Genomic DNA, 18,981 nt, shown 5'->3' with positions numbered 1-18,981 from the left:
AGGGTCCAAAAGGACTCCCAGACTCTTGACCAATGATGACGGGCATAGCACCTCGCCATCCAGGGTGGGCAGATGGATGTCCCCACTGCCCGGTTGACCCGCCATAGGATCTCCGTCTGTGCTGGATTCACCCTCAACCTGCTGGCACACAGCCATCCAGTCACGGCCTCAATGAGGCACTGATGGAAACAATCGGGTACAGAGTCCGGTCGGCCTTCCATCTTCAGCACCAGATGAGTGTCATCAGCGTACTGGTCACACTCCAGCCCAAAACCTTGAACCAGCTGAGCAAGTGGTCGCATAGAGATGTTAAACAACAGAGGGGAGAGAATGGCCCCCTGAGGAGGAACCCCACAAGAGAGAGAGGGGGGGGGACCTCTCAGAGACCAGAGATCATGGGAGCCTAGTGTCGGAGGGAATCCCAAAGGCCATCCAGTCCAACCACCTGACAGATGGCCACTCCAGCTAATGCTTGATACTGCTGCTGATAATAATAATAATAATAATAATAATAATAATAATAATAATAATATAGGATCATGGGATCGTGCAGTTGGAGGAGACTGCAATCCAAGCACCCCCAACAGACGGCCCTACAGTTGCTCCTTGATGAGGATGATGAGGATGATAATGATGATGATGATAATGATGATGATAGAATCATGGGGCCCTAGAGTTGGAAGGGATCTCAAGGCCCACCCAATCTCCTTCTGCCAGGCATGAAAAACACAATGCAGCCTCTGCTTGATGATGATGATGACAATAATATTATTGATATTAATACTTGATTCATGGGATCCTAGAGCTAGAGGGGATCCCAGGGGCCATCTAGTCCAACCCCTGACAGATGGCCACCCAGCCAGTGCTTGATGCTGCTGCTGTTAGTGTTGATAATAATAATAATAATAATAATAATAATAACAACAACAACAACAATAACAATAATAATAATAGAATCATGGGACCCAAAGCTGGAGAGGATCCCAGGGGCCATCTAGTCCAACCCCTGACAGGTGGCCACCAGCCAGTGCTTGATGCTGCTCCTGTTAGTGCTAATAATAATAATAATAATAATAATTATTATTATTATTATTATTATTATTATTACAGAATCATGGGATCCTAGAGCTGGAGGGGACCCCAAGGGCCATCTAGTCCAACCCCCGACAGATAGCCACGCAGCCAGTGCTTGATGCTGGTGCTGAAAATAATAATAATAATAATAATAATAATAATAATAATAATAATAATAGTTTCATGGGATCCTAGAGCTGGAGGGGACCCCAGTGGCCATCTAGTCCAACCCCCGACAGATGGCTACACAGCCAGTGCTTGATCCTACTGCTGCTAGTGCTGCTGATAATAATAATAATAATAATAATAATAATAATAATAATAATAGATTCATGGGACCCTAGAGCTGGAGGGGACCACAAGGGCCATCTAGTCCAACCCCCGACAGATAGCCACGCAGCCAGTGCTTGATGCTGGTGCTGAAAATAATAATAATAATAATAATAATAATAATAATAGATTCATGGGACCCTAGAGCTGGAGGGGACCCCAAGGGCCATCTAGTCCAACCCCCGACAGGTGGCCACCCAGCCAGTGTTGGATGAGGGTGATGCTGATGAGAACAATAATCCTGCGTGGAGGGGCCCCTTGAGGCCACCCAGTCTCGCCTGTCGGGGCCCTCCCTGTGTCCCTCCCTCCCTCCCTCCCTGTCTGTGTCCCTCGTGGGGACTGACCTGAGCACCAGGGGTTGAAGAGCAGGACGAACTGGCCGAGGAGGCGGGCGTTTCCTTGCCCGACCCGGAGGCTGAGCTTCCACCGCCCGACGGGGGCCGAGGCCGGGCTGGTCAGCGAGAAGGAGAGCTGGTTGCCCTCGCGGCCCACCAGCGACGCCCCCCACCCGCCGCCGCCCCCGCCACCGAAGGAGGCGCGCGTGCCCTGGGACTCCGACGGGGACGAGCCTGCGGGGAGACAGAAAGGATGGGGGGCACTCAGGGCATGCCCGCCTCTAGACCACTCCCTCCCTCGCCCCCTCCCTCCCCATACCCCTCCTCACCGGTCTCGGCGACGAAGGAGAAGGCCTCCCCGCCCTGCGGGGCTTGGCTCAGGTAGACGGTGAAGGTGAACTCCTGCCCGCGGCGGAAGACCGGCTCCGAGGACGAGAAGCGCGACGTCCGGTGCGCCTGCCCGTTCGAGGGCGACTGCCAGTTCATGTGGGTCGGGGTCAGCTCTGCAAGGGGGACGGGGGGGGGGGCACCGGGTCAGCTGGGAAAGAGCCCTCAAGGCCAGCCAGCCCACCCCCTTCTGCCAGAGAGGAACATACACACACATACTCTAAAACCCTCCCAGCAGATGGACACCCAGCCTCTGTTTGGGGATCTCTAGAGTTGGAAGGGACCCTCAGAGGCCATCCAATCCACCCCCTTCTGCCAGAAAGGAACACACACTCACATACACAACTCAAACCCTCCCAGCAGATGGGCACTCAGCCTCGGTTTGGAGATCTCTAGAAAAGGATATGATACATAGCTGGAAGGGACCCTCAGAGGCCATCCAATCCACCCCCTTCTGCCAGAAAGGAACACACACACACACACCGGGTCAGGGAGCCCGACAGCTGGGAGGGAGCCCTCAAGGCCAGCCAGCCCACCCCCTTCTGCCAGAAAGGAACACACACACACACAGACACAACTAAAACCCTCCAAGCAGATGGACACCCAGCCTCTGTTTGGGGATCTCTAGAAAAGGATATGATACATAGCTGGAAGGGACCCTCAGAGGCCATCCGGTCCACCCCCTTCTGCCAGAGAGGAACACACACACACACACATACACAACTAAAACCCTCCTAGCAAATGGACACACAGCCTCTGTTTGGGGATCTCTAGAGTTGGAAGGGACCCTCAGAGGCCATCCGGTCCACCCCCTTCTGCCAGAAAGGAACACACGCACACAGACACAACTAAAACCCTCCCAGCAGATGGACACCCAGCCTCCGTTTGGAGATCTCTAGAAAAGTATATGATACAAAGTCTCCTAGAGTTGGAAGGGACCCTCAGAGGCCATCTAGTCCACCCCCTTCTGCCAGAAAGGAACACACACACAACTCAAACCCTCCCAGCAGATGGGCACACAGCCTCTGTTTGGGGATCTCTAGAGTTGGGGGGGACCCTCAAGGCCGGCCAGCCCACCTCCTTCTGCCAGGAAGTAACACACACACACAACTAAAACCCTCTCGGCAGATGGACACCCAAGCCTCTGTTTGGAGATTTCTAGAGTTAGGAGGGACCCTCAGAGGCCATCCAATCCACCCCCTTCTGCCAGAAAGGAACACTCACACACACACACACAGCTAAAATCCTCCCAGCAGATGGACACCCACCCAGCCTCTGTTTGGAGATCTCTAGAAAAGGATATGATACATAGTCTCCAAGAGTTGGAAGGGACCCTCAGAGGCCATCTAGTCCACCTCCTTCTGCCAGAAAGGAACACACATGCACAACTAAAACCCTCTCAGCAGATGGACACCCAGCCTCTGTTTGGAGATCTCTAGAAAAGATCCTAGCATTGGAAGGGACCCTCAGAGGCCATCTAGTCCTCGCCCTTCTGCCAGAAAGGAATGTACACCATGCAATCGCTCCCAACAGATGGCCTTCCATACGCTAGGAATCTCAACTCCAGGGGAACTTGGCCTCGACAAGATGGCCTTCCATTCTCTGAGATCTCTAGAGAAGAAGATCCTAGAGCGGGAAGGGACCCTCAGAGTCCATCTAGTCATCCCCCTTCTGCCAGAAAGGAATGTACACCATCCAATCGCTCCCAACAGATGGCCATCCAGTGTCTCTTTTGATATCTCTAGAGAAGAAGATCATAGATGGACTCCTAGAGTTGGAAGGGATCCTCAGAGGCCATCTAGTTCAGCCCTCTTCTACCAGAAAGGAACGCACACACAACTGAAGCCCTCCCAGCAGATGGACTCCCAGCATCTGTTTGGAGATCTCTAAAGGAAAAGATCCCAGAGTTGGAAGGGAACCTCAGAGGCCATCTAGTCCAGCCTTCTTCTGCCAGAAAGGACCGCACACAACCAAAGCCCTTCCAGTAGATGGCCATCCAGTCTCTCTTCTGAATCTCTCTAGAGAGGAAGATCGTAGATGGACTCCTCAGAGGGACCCTCAGTGGCCATCTAGTCCAGCCCTCTTCTGTCAGAAAGGAATGCACAGACAACTAAAACCATCCCAGCAGATGGACACCCAGCCTCTGTTTGGAGATCTCTAGAGAAGGATATGGTAGATAGTCTCCTAGAGTTGGAAGGGACCCTCAGAGGCCATCTAGTCCACCTCCTTCTGCCAGAAAGGAATGTACACCACCCAAGCGCATCCAACAGATGGCCATCCAGCCTCCGTTTTGAGATAATAGATGGACTCCTAGAGTTAGAAGGGACCCCCAAAGGACATCCAGTCCAGCCCTCTTATGCCAGGCAGGAGACACAACCAAGACCCTCCCATCAGATGGCCTGATAGATAGATAGATAGATAGATAGATAGATGATAGATAGATAGATAGATAGATAGATAGATGGTAGATGAAATAAATAGATGGGTGGATAGATAAACTCTTGGGGCTGGGACCCGTAAAGATCATCCAGTCCACCCCTGCTGCCAGAAAGGAATGGACACAACCAAAGCCCTCCCGATAGATGGCTATCTAGCCTGTTTTAAGACCTCTAGAGAAGAAGCTGATGCTAGATGAGAGATAAAATAGATGGATGAATGGAATCCTAGTTGAAAGGGACCCTCAGAGGCCATCTAGTCCACCCCCTTCTGCCAGAAAGAAACACATACAACCAAAAAAAAGAGAAAAGCGGGATAAAAGTAAATAAATAAATATGTACATAAATACAGATGGCCGCTTTGAGCCCCCTTTGGGAGAGATAAAGTGTGGTATAAATAATAATAATAATAATAATAATAATAATCCAGCCTCTGTTTTGAGATCTCTACAGAAGAAGACAACAGATAGGAAGAAATAGATGAGATAGAGTTGGAAGGGACCCTCGAAGTGTAACCCTTTTTGCCAAGATGGAGACACAACCAAAGCCTTCCCAACAGATGGTCATTTAGCTTGTTTTAAGATTTCCAGAGAAGAAGGATCGATAGACAGATGAGAGATGGAATGGATAGATGGATGGGTGGAGAGATAGAATCCTAGAGTTGGAAGGGACCCTCGAAGGCCACCCAGTCCAGCCCTCTTTTGCCAGGATGGAGACACAACCAAAGCCCTCCTAGCAGATGGCCATCTAGCCTGCTTTAAGACCTCTAGAGAAGAAGGATAGATAGATAGATAGATAGATAGATAGATAGATAGATAGATAGATGTGAAATGGAATCGATAGATGGGTGAGTGGAGAGATAGAATCCTAGAGTTGGAAGGGACCCTCAAAGGCCACCCAGTCCAACCCTTGTTGCCAGGATGGAGACACAACCAAAGCCCATCCAGCAGATGGCCATCTAGCCTGGTTTAAGACCTCTAGAGAAGGATAGATAGATAGATAGATAGATAGATAGATAGATAGATAGATAGATAGATAGATAGATGAGAGATGGAATCGATAGATGGATGGGTGGAGAGATAGACTCCTAGAGTTGGAAGGGACCCTCGAAGGCCACCCAGTCCAACCCTCATTGCCAGGATGGAGACACAACCAAAGCCCTCCTAGCAGATGGCCATCTAGCCTGCTTTAAGACCTCTAGAGAAGAAGGATAGATAGATAGATAGATAGATAGATAGATAGATAGATAGATGAGAGATGGAATCGATAGAGGGGTGGGTGGAGAGATAGAATCCTAGAGTTGGAAGGGACCCTCAAAGGCCACCCAGTCCAACCCTTGTTGCCAGGATGGAGACACAACCAAAGCCCTTCCAGCAGATGGCCATCTAGCCTGGTTTAAGACCTCTAGAGAAGGATAGATAGATAGATAGATAGATAGATAGATAGATAGATAGATAGATAGATGTGAAATGGAATCGATAGATGGGTGAGTGGAGAGATAGACTTCTAGAGTTGGAAGGGATCCTCAAAGGCCACCCAGTCCAACCCTTGTTGCCAGGATGGAGACACAACCAAAGCCCTTCCAGCAGATGGCCATCTAGCCTGGTTTAAGACCTCTAGAGAAGGATAGATAGATAGATAGATAGATAGATAGATAGATAGATAGATGTGAAATGGAATCGATAGATGGGTGAGTGGAGAGATATTCTAGAGTTGGAAGGGATCCTCAAAGGCCATCTAGTCCACCTCCTGTCTGCAAGGCAGGAAAAGCACAACCAAAGCCTTCCCAGCAGATGGCCACGAGTCTATTTTTAAGACCTCAAGAATAGAAGGATAGATAGATGAGAGATGGAATCGATAGATGGATGGGTGGAGAGATAGAATCCTAGAGTTGGAAGGGATCCTCAAAGGCCATCTAGTCCACCCCCTTTCTGCCAGCCAGGAAAAGCACAACCAAAGCCCTCCCAGCAGATGGCCATCCAGCCTCTGCTTCCAAACCCTCAAGTCGGGAGTGACCCAGCTGGACTGTGGGATTTCAATGCTTGGCAAACATCTCCACAGCCTGGCTCTAGTCTCGGGGATGCCCAGGATGCGTGGAAAAGTGGATCAGAGCCTCAGCGGTTGCAAACCACAGGCGGGAGCCAAGCTTCCTTGTTTGTTCGCCTGCCTGCTTCCCTCCCTCTTTCCTCCCTCCTTTCCTCCCTCCTTAATCTCTCCCATCTCCCTCCTTCCTTTTTTCCCTCCGGGAAAATGACGGCAGCTCCGCCCGTCTCTTTCTCTGTCTCTGTCTCTGGGCGTGAGTCAGGCATTTCCACTCGGGACCGGCCCCGCCGCCTCTCTTCCTCCCACTTCCTCCTCTTCCTTCCTTTTTCCCGACCTCGACCAGGGAATAGGGGGAAACGGGACCCCCCCCCCCCCCAAAGGAAAAGAGGGCTTGGGGAACCAAAGCCAGAGGTGTGACGCTGCAGCAGAGAAGGCCAAGGCCATTCCTCTTAACTGGAGCAGAGTTTCCTTCTCTCCTGACCATTGAGAAATATGAGGAAAGGGCTAGAATTGTGTCCTGCCCCCTAGAATTCCGCCCCCTGGACAGGAAGAGACAGATGAGATGGACTCCTGGAGTTGGAAGGGACCCTCAAAGGTCATCCAGTCCAACCCTCTTTGTCAAGAAGGAGACACAACCAAAGCCCTCCCAACAGATAACCATCCGCCCAATTTTAAGACCTCTAGAAAAGGATAGATAGATAGATAGATAGATATAGATAGATAGATATAGATAGATGAGAGAGGGAATCGATAGATAGATAGATGGATGCATGGAGAGGGTTGGACTAGATGGCCTTTGAGGGTACCTTCCAACTCTAGGATTCTGAGTTGGAAGGGACCCTTAAAGGCCATCCAGTCCAACCCTCTTTGTCAGGAAGGAGACGCAACTAAAGCTCTCCCAACAGATAACCATCCGCCCTATTTTAAGACCTCTAGAAAAGGATAGATAGATAGATAGATAGATAGATAGATGAGAGATGGAATCGATAGATGGATGCATGGAGAGGGTTGGACTAGATGGCCTTTGAGGGTACCTTCCAACTCTAGGATTCTGAGTTGGAAGGGATCCTTAAAGGCCATCCAGTCCAACCCTCTTTGTCAGGAAGGAGACGCAACTAAAGCTCTCCGAGTAGATGGCCATCCGGCCTGTTTAAGATCTCTAGAGAAGAAGGATAGATAGATAGATGGATGGATGGATGGATGGATGGATGGATAGATAGATAGATAGATAGATAGATAGATAGATGAATGGATGGGAGATGGAATCGATAGATGGATGTATGTAGAGGGTTGGACTAGGTGGCCTTTGAGGGTCCCTTCAAACCCTAGGAATCTGAGTTAGAAGGGCCATCCCTCTTTGCAGGAAGGAAACACAACCAAAGCCCTCACAACAAATGACCATCTGCCTTATTTGAAGACCTCTTGAGATAAAGCATTGATAGATGGATGGATGGATGAGAGATGTAATTGATAGATGGATAGATAGATGGAGAGGGTAGGACTAGATGCCCTTTGAAGATCCCTTCCAACCCTAGGAATCTGAGTTGGAAGGGACCCTCAAAGGCCATCCCTCTTTGCCAGAAAGGAGACACAACCAAAGCCCTCCCAGTAGATGGTCATCTGGCCTGTTTTAAGACCTCTAGAGAAGAATAGATGGATGGATGAGAGAGGGAATCATAGATGGATGGGTGGAGAGGGTTGGACTGGATGGCCTTTGAGGGTCCCTTCTAACTAGGAGTCTAAGTTGGAAGGGACCCTCAAAGGCTACCCTCTTTTCCAGAAAGGAGACACAACCAAAACACTCCCAGCAGATGGCCATGCGGCCTGTTTTAAGACCTCTAGAGAAGAAGGAAAGATAGATAGATAGATAGATAGATAGATAGATAGATAGATAGATGATAGATAGATGATAGATAGATAGATAGATAGATAGATAGATAGATAGATAGATGGAAGGCAGGATGGATGGACGGATGGATGGATGGATGAATGGATAGATAGATAGATAGATAGATAGATAGATATATAGATAGATAGATAGATAGATAGGAGAGGGAATCGATAGATGGATGGGTGGAGAGGGTTGGAATGGATGCTTTTGAGGGTCCCTTCTAACTAGGAGTCTAAGTTGGAAGGGACCCTCAAAGGCCACCCAGTCCAACCCTCTTTTCCAGAAAAGAGACACAACCAAAGCCCTCCTAGTAGATGGCCATCTGATCTATTTTAAGACCTCTAGAGAAGAAGGATGGATGGATAGATAGATGGGTGGGTGCAGAGATAGGGGCGAGGGAAAATGCAATCAGTATTGTTGTTGTTATTGCTAAGCTGGTCGTCCTCCAGATGTTTGGGGTCTAAGTTGTGAGTTTGAGTTGTGAGTCGCTTTGAGTCTCCACACAGTTGTATAAAATCCCACAATATCTGCTTTGAACTGGGTTATATGGCAGTGTGGACTCAGATAACCCAGTTCACAGCAGATATTGTGGATTACCAGCCTTGATGTTCTGAGTTAGAGGACTGTGCGGAAGGGTCCTCACTCTGTATGGAGAGAAAAAGTGGGATATAAACAACAACAACAACAACAACAACAACAATGTCCCAGAAGCCCCTATTGCAGGCTTCTCCATCCTCACAAACTCTGAGGATGCCTGCCATAGATGCAGGCAAAACGTCAGGAGAGAATGCTTCTGGAACATGGCCATACAGCCCGAAAAACCTACAACAACCCAGGGCCTATGTTTCGCTCCCAAGGAAGTGAAACTCGGGATCATCGCGCTGTAACTATCTAATCTGGAGGTCCCAAAGTTCTAATATTTTAATGTTTCAGTCTCCTGGTGGTTTGAGACCATCACAACATCCATTCATGGTGTTGTCCAAGGCTTTCATGGCCGGAATCACTGGGTTGCTGTGAGTTTGCAGAGCTGTATGACTAGCCATGTTCCAGAAGCACTCTCTCCTGACGTTTCTTCATTTCCCAAGTGGGATGAGTCCCTTTGCTCGTCCACGGAGGCCCACTGGAAGGCCTCCTGCAGGTCACACACTCTCAGCCTCAGGGTAAGGGCCGTGGGAAAAAGGCCGGCAAGAAGAAGAGGAGGGTCTTCCTTATCTCCCATAAGTGGAACATGACATGAAGGTACACAACAACAACAACAACAACAAGGAGAGCCTTTGGCATGCAAACAAGGGCCACCCGCGATGCTTTCCTCGCCCTCTGGCGACCAGCCAGCCTTTGGGAAATAAATCTCTTCTGGGAAGAAGCCCAGGAGGAGGATGCTCAAAGACCAAAGGAGGATGGGCACCTTCTGCTAGAAAGCAAGGCACACAGCCAAAGCCCTCCCAACAGATGACCATCCATCCACCCAGCCTCTAGATCTCTAGAGAAGAAGATGATAGGCAGACTCTTCGAGTTGGAAGGGACCCTCAGGGGCCATCTAGTCCAACCCTCTTTGCCAGGATGGAGACACAACAAGCCCTCCCAACAGATGGTCATCCATCCACCCAGCCTCTGCTTTGAGATCTCTAGAGAAGATCGAGTTGGAAAGGATCCTCAGAGGCCATCTAGTCCAACCCTCTTTGCCAGGAAGGAGACACAACCAATGCACTCCCAACAGATGGCTATCCATCCACCCAGCCTGTTTTGAGATCTGCAGAGAAGATGATGATAGGCAGACTCTTCAAGTTGGAAGGGATCCTCAGAGGCCATCTAGTCCAACCCTCTTTGCCAAGAAGGAGACACAACCAAAGCTCTCCCAACAGATGGCTATCCATCCACTCAGCCTCTGTTTTGAGATCTGCAGAGAAGATGATGATAGGCAGACTCTTCAAGTTGGAAGGGACCCTCAGAGGCCATCTAGTCCAACCCTCTTTGCCAAGAAGGAGACACAACCAAAGCTCTCCCAACAGATGGCCATCCATCCACCCAGCCTCTGCTTTAAGATCTCCAGAGAAGAAGGTAGATCGACTCTTCGAGTTGGAAGGGACCTTCAGAGGCCATCCTATCCAACCCTCTTTGCCAGGAAGGAGACACAACTAAAGCATTCCCAACAGATGGCCATCCATCCACCCAGCCTCTGGTTTGAGAATTCCAGAGAAGAAGATGATATATCAACTCCTAGAGTTGGAAGGGACCCTCAGAGGCCATCCAGTCCGACTCTCTTTGCCAGGAAGGAGATACAACCAAAGCATTCCCAACAGATGGTCATCCATGCACTCATCCTCTAAATCTCTAGAGAAGAAGATGATAGGCAGACTCTTCGAGTTGGAAGGGACCATCAGAGGCCATCCAGTCCAACCCTCTTTGCCAGGAAGGAGACACAACCATAGACAGACTCTTCAAGTTGGAAGGGATCCTCAGAGGCCATCTAGTCCAACCCTTTTTGCCAGTATGGAGACACAACCAAAGCTCTCCCAATAGATGGCCATCCATCCACCCAGTCTCTGCTTTGAGATCTCCAGAGAAAATTATCTATCGACTTCTAGAGTTGGAAGGGACCCTCAGAAGACATCCAGTCCAACCCTCTTTGTCAGGAAAGAGACACAACCAAAGCTCTCCCAACAGATGGCCATCTATCCACCCAGCCTCTGCTTTGAGATCTCCAGAGAAGAAGATAGGTAGTTTCCCAGAGTTGGAAGGAACCCTCAGAGGGCATCCAGTCCACCCCTTCCTCCCAGAAAGGAAGCACACAACCAAAGCTGTGCTGTGGTTTTTAACTTTTTTGATGGATTTAAACTGTGAGGTTTTTTTTAATGCTGTTATTATTTACTTCTGTTTTAATATTTGCATTTGTGTATATCATAAATTGTATATTAATGATTTCATGTGTACATAATTACAGTAATAATAATGCCCTCCCAACCCTAATGCCATCCAGCCTCTGTTTTGTGATCCCTAAAGAGAAAGATAATAGATAGGAAGAGACAGATGAGCAAGATAGATTTCTGGAATTGGAAGGGACCCTCAGAGGCCATCTAGTCCATCCTCTTCTGTCAGAAAGGAACACATACAACCAAATTGTTCCTAGCAGATGACAGCTTTGAGTCCCCTTTGGGAGAGAATAATAATAATAATAATAATAATAATAATAATAATAATAATAATCCAGCCTCTATTTTGAGATCTCTAGAGAAGAAGATAATAGATAGGAAGAGACAGAAGAGATAGACTCCTAGAGTTGGAAGAGACCCTCAAAGACCACCCAGTCCAACCCTCTTTTGCTAGGAAGGAGACACAGCCAAAGCCTTCCCAACAGATGACCATCCACCCTATTTTAAGACCTCTACAGAAGAAGGATGGATAGATGATAGATAGATAGATAGATAGATAGAAGAGAGATGGAATCGATATATTGATGGATGGAGAAGGTTGGACTAGATGGACTTTGAGGGTCCCTTCCAACTCTAGGAGTCTGAGTCGGATGGGGCCCTCAAAGGCCATCCCTCTTTGCCAGAAAGGAGACACAACCAAAGCCCTCCCAACAGATAGCCATCTGCCCTATTTTAAGACCTCTACAGAAGAAGGATTGATTGATTGATTGATAAGAGATGGAATTGATGGATGGATGGAGAGGGTTGGACTGGATGGCCTTTGAGGGACCCACAAAGACCATCCCTCTTTGCCAGAAAGGACACAACCAAAGCCCTTCCAGTAGATGGCCTGTTTTAAGACTTCTAGAGAAGAAGGATAGATGGATGGATGGATGGATGGATGGATAGATAGATAGATAGATAGATAGATAGATAGATAGATAGATAGATAGATAGATGAGAGAGGGAATCGATAGATGGATGGGTGGAGAGTCTGAATTGGAAGGGACCGTCAAAGGCCACCCAGTCCAACCCTCTGCCAGAAAGGAGACACAACCAAGCCCTCCCAGCAGATGGCCAATTAGCCTGTGTTAAGACCTCTAGAGAAGAAGGATAGATAGATGGATGGATGGATGGATGGATGGATGGATGGATGGATGGGTAGATGGATGGATAGATAGATAGATAGGTGAGAGATGGAATCAACTGATGGATGGGTGGAGAGTTAGACTCTTAGAGTTGGAAGGGACCCCCAAAGGCCATCCAGTCCACCACTTCTGCCAGGCAGGAGACACCACCAAAGCCCTCCCAGCAGATGGCCAGGGGGAGGGTCGCCCTTGCAGCCCCTTCGCCCCCTTGCAATACCCTTCCCCCCGACTCACCTCCCATGGCGCCGGGGTCTTCCTCCTCTCTTCAATAGGGCAGAGTTTCTTTATGAGGTGGGGTGGGGGTGGGGGGCTTCTATTGCATGTTCCCCGCGGAAATAGCGCCAGAGAGAAGCTCAGCTCTTCCTCTTTCCTTCCTCCTTTCCTTCCTCCCTTCCTCCCTTCCTTCCTTCCGACCCTCGCCCGTCCCCCTATCAGTCAGTCCGTCAGTCCAGCGGAGTGCCCACTTGCCGGCTGCCGGTGCGCGAGTGGGGCGAGGCCGGCGGCGCGGCTCCCTATAAGACGCCCATCGCAATTAGCCATTTCCGCGTCCTTTGGGCCGCGCGAGAGGCGCTTCCTCCGTGGGAGGAAGAAAGAGCAGGAGGGGGAGGGGGGAGGGGAAGGAGAGGAGGAGGAGGAGGAAGAAGAAGAAGAGAAGCGCGCTCCCTCAAGGTTTACTCAGAGGAAATACCGGCCTGTGCCCGGTTTTGCCACTTCCTCGCGTGGAGGGCGGGAAGGAGGGAGGGAGGCATTCCTGGGCTCCCAGTCACCCCTCAGGGAAGTAATTAAGCCCTCGGGGAAGTAATTAAGGGGGCGGGGAGCGGAGGAAGAAGAGAGAAGCAAAGGGAAGCCCCCCGAACGAGAGAAGAGAGTGAGAGGTGACAATCAAGGGGCCACGCGTGATGGACGTTTCCCACTGACCCCACTGGCAGACCCCGCCTTTGCTCTCCTCTCCACGTGGGAGCCCCTCTCCTCCCACGCGGGGACACGAGTGGGAGATTCTCCCCGCCTCCTTTTCCTCCCCCCCCCCACGAAGACCCACGCTGCAGGGCCCGAACGACCCACGCTGCCGGGACAAGACAGTGAGAGAGGTCAATCAAGGGGCCACGCGTGATGGATGTTTCTCACTGACCCCAGTGGCAGACCCCGCCTTTGCTCTCCTCTCCTCGTGGGAGCCCCTCTCCTCCCACGCGGGGACACGCCTCCTTTTTCTCCCCCCCCCCCACGAAGACCCACGCTGCAGGGCCAGAACGACCCACGCAGCCGGAACAAGACAGTGAGAGATGTCAGTCAAGGGGCCACGCGTGATGGACGTTTCTCACTGGCCCCAGCGGCAGACCCCTTCTCTTTGCTCTCCCCCCACGCACGTGGGAGTCCCTCCCCTCCCACGCGGGGATACGAGTGGTTCTCCCCGCCTCCTTTTTCTCCCCCCCCCCCCCACGAAGACCCACGCTGCCGGGAAAAGACAGTGAGAGATGTCAGTCAAGGGGCCACGCGTGATGGACGTTTCTCACTGACCCCAGTGGCAGACCACTTCTCTTTGCTCTCCCCCCCACCCACGTGGGAGTTCCTCCCCTCCCACGCGGGGACACGAGTGGGAGATTCTCCTCACTCCCTTTTCCTCCTCCTCCTCCCCCCCCTTGTGGGCAGCTTGGGGGTCTCTGCCCCGCCCCCTTTGGGCGCCCAAGGGTCCCTTCCTCCTCCCTCTTTTCCTTCTTCCTTCCTTCCTTCTTTCCTTCTTTCCTTCCCTCTCTCTCTCTCTCTTTCTGCCAAAGCGGCGCCTCTGCCGGGCCTGACTTTCCGGTTTGGAGTCTCCTCCGCCGCCCTTGTTTACTTCCCTGGCGCTCCCCCTCTTCTTTCGGCCTCTCTCTCTCTCTTTCCAGGTGACGAGGAAGGGATGGAAGGAGGAAGGAGGAGAAGCAGCGTGGAAGTGGGGCGCCTCCCGGCCCACGCCCCGACCAAGCGCCCCGCGGGCATCGCGCCCTCCGCCTCCTCCTCCGGCAGAAGAAGGAAGGAAGGAAGGAAGGGAAGCAGGTAGGGAGGAGGAAGGAGGACGCCGCCCGGAAAAGCGCCCTGAGTCACCCCGGAATGCGGCCGCACGCCCCACTTCCCTCCCCTCCCGCGCCCACGCCGCCTGGAAGTGACCCATTGACACCCAGAGAGGCAGGGAGGGAAGGGGGCTGTGTATGCGACTGGGGGGAGTCCCTGATGCTCTCCTCCGTCTCAGAAAGGATACCCCCCCTTCTGTGGTGGAACCTCCATCCCTGGAAGTTCTTTAGCAGAGGCTGGATGGCCATCTGTCGGGAGAACTTGGATGGTGCCTTCTTGCCTGGCAGGAAAGGGTCAGACTCGATGGCCCTTTGGGGTGCCTTCCAACTCTAGAATGTTAATAATAATAATAATAATAATAATAATAATAATAATAAATCTATTATTTTTAAGCAGAAGCTGGATGGCCATCTGTTGAGAGGACTTGGATGGTGCCTTCTTGCCTGGCAGAAAAGAGTCAGACTGGATGGTCCTTAAGGGTTTCCTCCAACTCTAGAACATCATTATTTCTATTATGTTTAAGCAGAGGCCGGATGGCCATCTCTTGGGAGGGCTTGGATGGTGCCTTCCTCCCTGGCAGAAAAGGATCACACTGGATGGCCCTTTGGGGTCTCCTCCAACTCCAATATTAAGAATATTATTATTCTTAATATGATTTTTAAGCAGAAGCTTCCTGCCTGGCAGAAGGGGCTGGACTGGATGGCCCTTTGGGTTCCCTTCCAATACTAGGATGTTGTTGTTGTTATTATTTTTATTATTTTTATTTCTACTATTTTTAAGCAGAAGCTGGATGGCCATCTCTTAGGAAGGCTTGGAGGGTGTCCTTCCTCCTGATAGAAAAGGGTTGGAGTGGATACCCCATGGAGTCTCTTTCAGCTCTCGAATTCTATTATTATTATTATTATTATTATTATTATTATTATTATTAGCAGTAGTAGCAGGGCCCCCCAGGGCCCCCCTGGTGCAGCAGGTTAAACCGTTGCATTGCTGAGCTTGCTGACCAACACATCAATGGTTCAAATCCAAGGAACAGGGTGAGTTCCCGCTGTTAGGCCCAGCTTCTGCCAACCTAGCAGTTTGAAAACATGCAAATGTTAAGTAGATCCATAGGTACCACTTTGACGAGAAGGTAATGGTGCTCCATGCAGTCATGTCAGTGGCCGCATGACCTTGGAGGTGTCTATGGACAATGCCAGCTCTTCGCCTTAGAAATGGAGAGGAGCACCACCCCTCAGAATTGGACATGGCTGGACTTAATGTCAGAGGAAAGCCTTTACCTTTACTAGTAGTAGCAGTAGTAATAGTACTATTAAGCAGAGGCTGAGTAGCCCATCTGTCAGATGTATTTTACAGAAGGGAGTTGGACAAGATGACCCATGTGATCTCTTCCAACTCTTATGATTCTATGACCTGTGGAGAGGGCTCAGATTCTGCCCTCCTGCCTGGCAGAAATGGATTGGGCTGTCTGGCACTGGGGGTCTCTTCCAACAAGGAGAATCCTAGCATTCTCTTTGGAAGAGACCCTCAGGGCCATCCAGTCCAACAGACAAGTGGAGGCAGAGGGAATCTTCCAACTGGTGAGAGCTGTCCAGCAATGGAAACTCATAGATACCTGGAGGGTTTCAAGCAGAGGCCGGATGGCCATCTGTTGGGAGGGCTTGGATCATAGAATCCTAGAATCAAAGAGTTGGAAGAGACCTCATGGGCCATCCAGTCCAACCCCATTCTGCCAAGAAGCAGGAATATTGCATTCAAATCACCCTTGACAGTTGGCCATCCAGCCTCTGTTTAAAAGCTTCCAAAGAAGGAGCCTCCACCACACTCCAGGGCAGAGAGTTCCACTGCTGAACAGCTCTCACAGTCAGGATGGTGCCTTCCTCCCTGGCAGAAAAGGGTCAGACTGGGTGGCCCTATGAGGTCTCCTCCAACTCTAGGATATTATTATTCTTAGTATTATTTTTAAGCAGAAGCTGGATGGCCATCTGTCAAGAGGGCTTGGATGATGTCTTCCTGCCTGGCAGAAGGGGTTGGACTGGATAGCCCTTTGGGGTCCCTACCAACTCTAGGATGTTGTTATTATTATTGTTATTGTTATTGTTATTACTATTTTTAAGCAGAAACCGGATGGCCATCTGTTGGGAGGGCTTGGATGGCGCCTTCCTGCCTGCAGGAAAGGGTCAGACTGGATTGCCCATGTGGTCTCTTCCAACTCTTACGATTCTGTGACCTGTGGGGAGGGCTAAGATGCTGCCCTCCTGCCTGGAAGAAATTGATTGGACTGGGTGGCACTGGGGGTCGCTTCCAAGAACCCTGTCATCATTTTTGGATGAGACCCCCAGGGCCATCAAGTCCACCAGACATGTGGAGGCATAGGGAATCTTCCAACCAGTGAGAGCTGTCCAGCAAGGGAAACTTGTAGATACCTGGAGGGTTTCAAGCAGAGGCCAGATGGCCATCTGTTAGGAGGGCTTGGGTGGTGTCCTCCAACTCTAGGCACCTGGTTCTCTGAAGCCTCTCTCTCAGCCCTAGAGAAGGCCAGGGAATCTCCCACAGAGGGGACCCCAGGGCTTCCCAGAGCTTGGATCATAAAGCTTCATCTCCAGGATGGAGGGATACCTAGAGGGTTTTAAACAGAGGCTGGATGGCCATCTGTTGGGAGGGTTGGGTGGTGTTCTCCAACTCTAGGCACCTGGTTCTATGGAGCGTCCCTCTCAGCCCCAGAGAAGGTTGGGGAATCTCCTACTGAGGGTCCCCCAAGAGCTTCCCCACGCCTTGGATCATAAAGCTTCATCTCCAGGATGGAGGGATACCTGGAGGGTTTCAAGCAGAGGCCGGATGGCCATCTGTTGAGAGGGCTTGGGTGGTGTTCTCCAACTCTAGGCACCTGGTTCTATGGAGCGTCCCTCTCAGCCCCAGAGAAGGTTGGGGAATCTCCTACTGAGGGTCCCCCCAGAGTTTCCCCAGCCCTTGGATCATAAAGCTTCATCTCCAGGATGGAGGGATACCTAGAGGGTTTTGAACAGAGGCCGGATGGCCATCTGTTGGGAGGGTTGGGTGGTGTTCTCCAACTCTAGGCATCTGGTTCTATGAAGGCTCCCTCTCAGCCCCAGAGAAGGCCAGGGAATCTCCCACTGAGGGCCCCCCCAGGGCTTCCCCACACCTTGGATCATAAAGCTTCATCTCCAGGATGGAGGGATACCTGGAGGGTTTCAAGCAGAGGCCGGATGGCCATCTGTTGGGAGGGTTGGGTGGTGTTCTCCAACTCTAGGCACCTGGTTCTATGGAGCGTCCCTCTCAGCCCCAGGGAAGGCCAGAGAATCTCCCACTGAGGGGACCCCTAGGGCTTCCCAGGGCTTGGATCATAAAGCTTCATCTCCAGGATGGTGGGATACCTGGAGGGTTTCAAGCAGAGGCCGGATGGCCATCTGTTGGGAGGGCTTGGGTGGTGTCCTCCAACTCTAGGCACCTAGTTCTCTGAAGGCTCCCTCTCAGCCCCAGAGAAGGCTGGGGAATCTCCCACTGAGCCCCCCCCCCCCTTCCAGGGCTTCCCCAAGCCTTGGATCGTAAAGCTTCATCTCCAGGATGGAGGGATACCTAGAGGTTTTTAAACACAGGCCGGATGGCCATCTGTTGGGAGGGCTTGGGTGTCCTCCAACTCTAGGCACCTGGTTCTATGGAGCTTCCCTCTCAGCAACCCGGGGAAGGCTGGGGAATCTCCTACTGAGGGTCCCCCCAGGGCTTCCCCAGACTTGGATCGTAAAGCTTCTTCTCCAGGATGGAGGGATACCTGGAGGGTTTTAAACAGAGGCCGGATGGCCATCTGTTGGGAGGGTTGGGTAGTGTTCTCCAACTCTAGGCACCTGGTTCTATGGAGCGTCCCTCTCAGCCCCAGAGAAGGTTGGGGAATCTCCTACTGAGGGTCCCCCAAGAGCTTCCCCACGCCTTGGATCATAAAGCTTCATCTCCAGGATGGAGGGATACCTAGAGGGTTTTAAACAGAGGCCGGATGGCCATCTGTTGGGAGGGCTTGGGTGGTGTCCTCCAACTCTAGGCACCTGGTTCTATGGAGCGTCCCTCTCAGCCCCAGAGAAGGTTGGGGAATCTCCTACTGAGGGTCCCCCCAGAGTTTCCCCAGCCCTTGGATCATAAAGCTTCATCTCCAGGATGGAGGGCTACCTAGAGGGTTTTGAACAGAGGCCGGATGGCCATCTGTTGGGAGGGTTGGGTGGTGTTCTCCAACTCTAGGCATCTGGTTCTATGAAGGCTCCCTCTCAGCCCCAGAGAAGGCCAGGGAATCTCCCACTGAGGGCCCCCCCAGGGCTTCCCCACACCTTGGATCATAAAGCTTCATCTCCAGGATGGAGGGATACCTGGAGGGTTTCA

At 51.2% G+C, this 18,981-nt stretch overlaps 1 protein-coding gene across 2 annotated transcripts in view; it reads right to left on the bottom strand.

The window, feature by feature from the left end:
• The window catches only part of LOC132772628 (protein-glutamine gamma-glutamyltransferase E-like), a 56,621-nt gene that overhangs the window by 22,221 nt on the left and 15,419 nt on the right, over window positions 1-18,981 (bottom strand). Inside the window, exons 1-3 of one of the 2 annotated variants that reach the window (XM_067468317.1) lie at window positions 12,787-13,736; window positions 2,069-2,242; window positions 1,749-1,973 (exon numbers count right to left, since the gene is read on the bottom strand). In XM_067468317.1, coding sequence (XP_067324418.1) covers window positions 1,749-1,973; window positions 2,069-2,242; window positions 12,787-12,793 — 406 coding nt within the window. In that variant the 5' untranslated portion in view covers window positions 12,794-13,736. Of the gene's footprint in view, window positions 1-1,748; window positions 1,974-2,068; window positions 2,243-12,786; window positions 13,737-18,981 lie in introns of those variants that run through there. The other variant, XM_067468318.1, reaches the window with a different exon arrangement.

Source organism: Anolis sagrei, chromosome 4, assembly GCF_037176765.1.
Source record: "Anolis sagrei isolate rAnoSag1 chromosome 4, rAnoSag1.mat, whole genome shotgun sequence".
NCBI classification, from domain to species: Eukaryota; Metazoa; Chordata; class Lepidosauria; order Squamata; family Dactyloidae; genus Anolis; species Anolis sagrei.
This window is presented reverse-complemented; position numbering and strand designations above follow the sequence as displayed.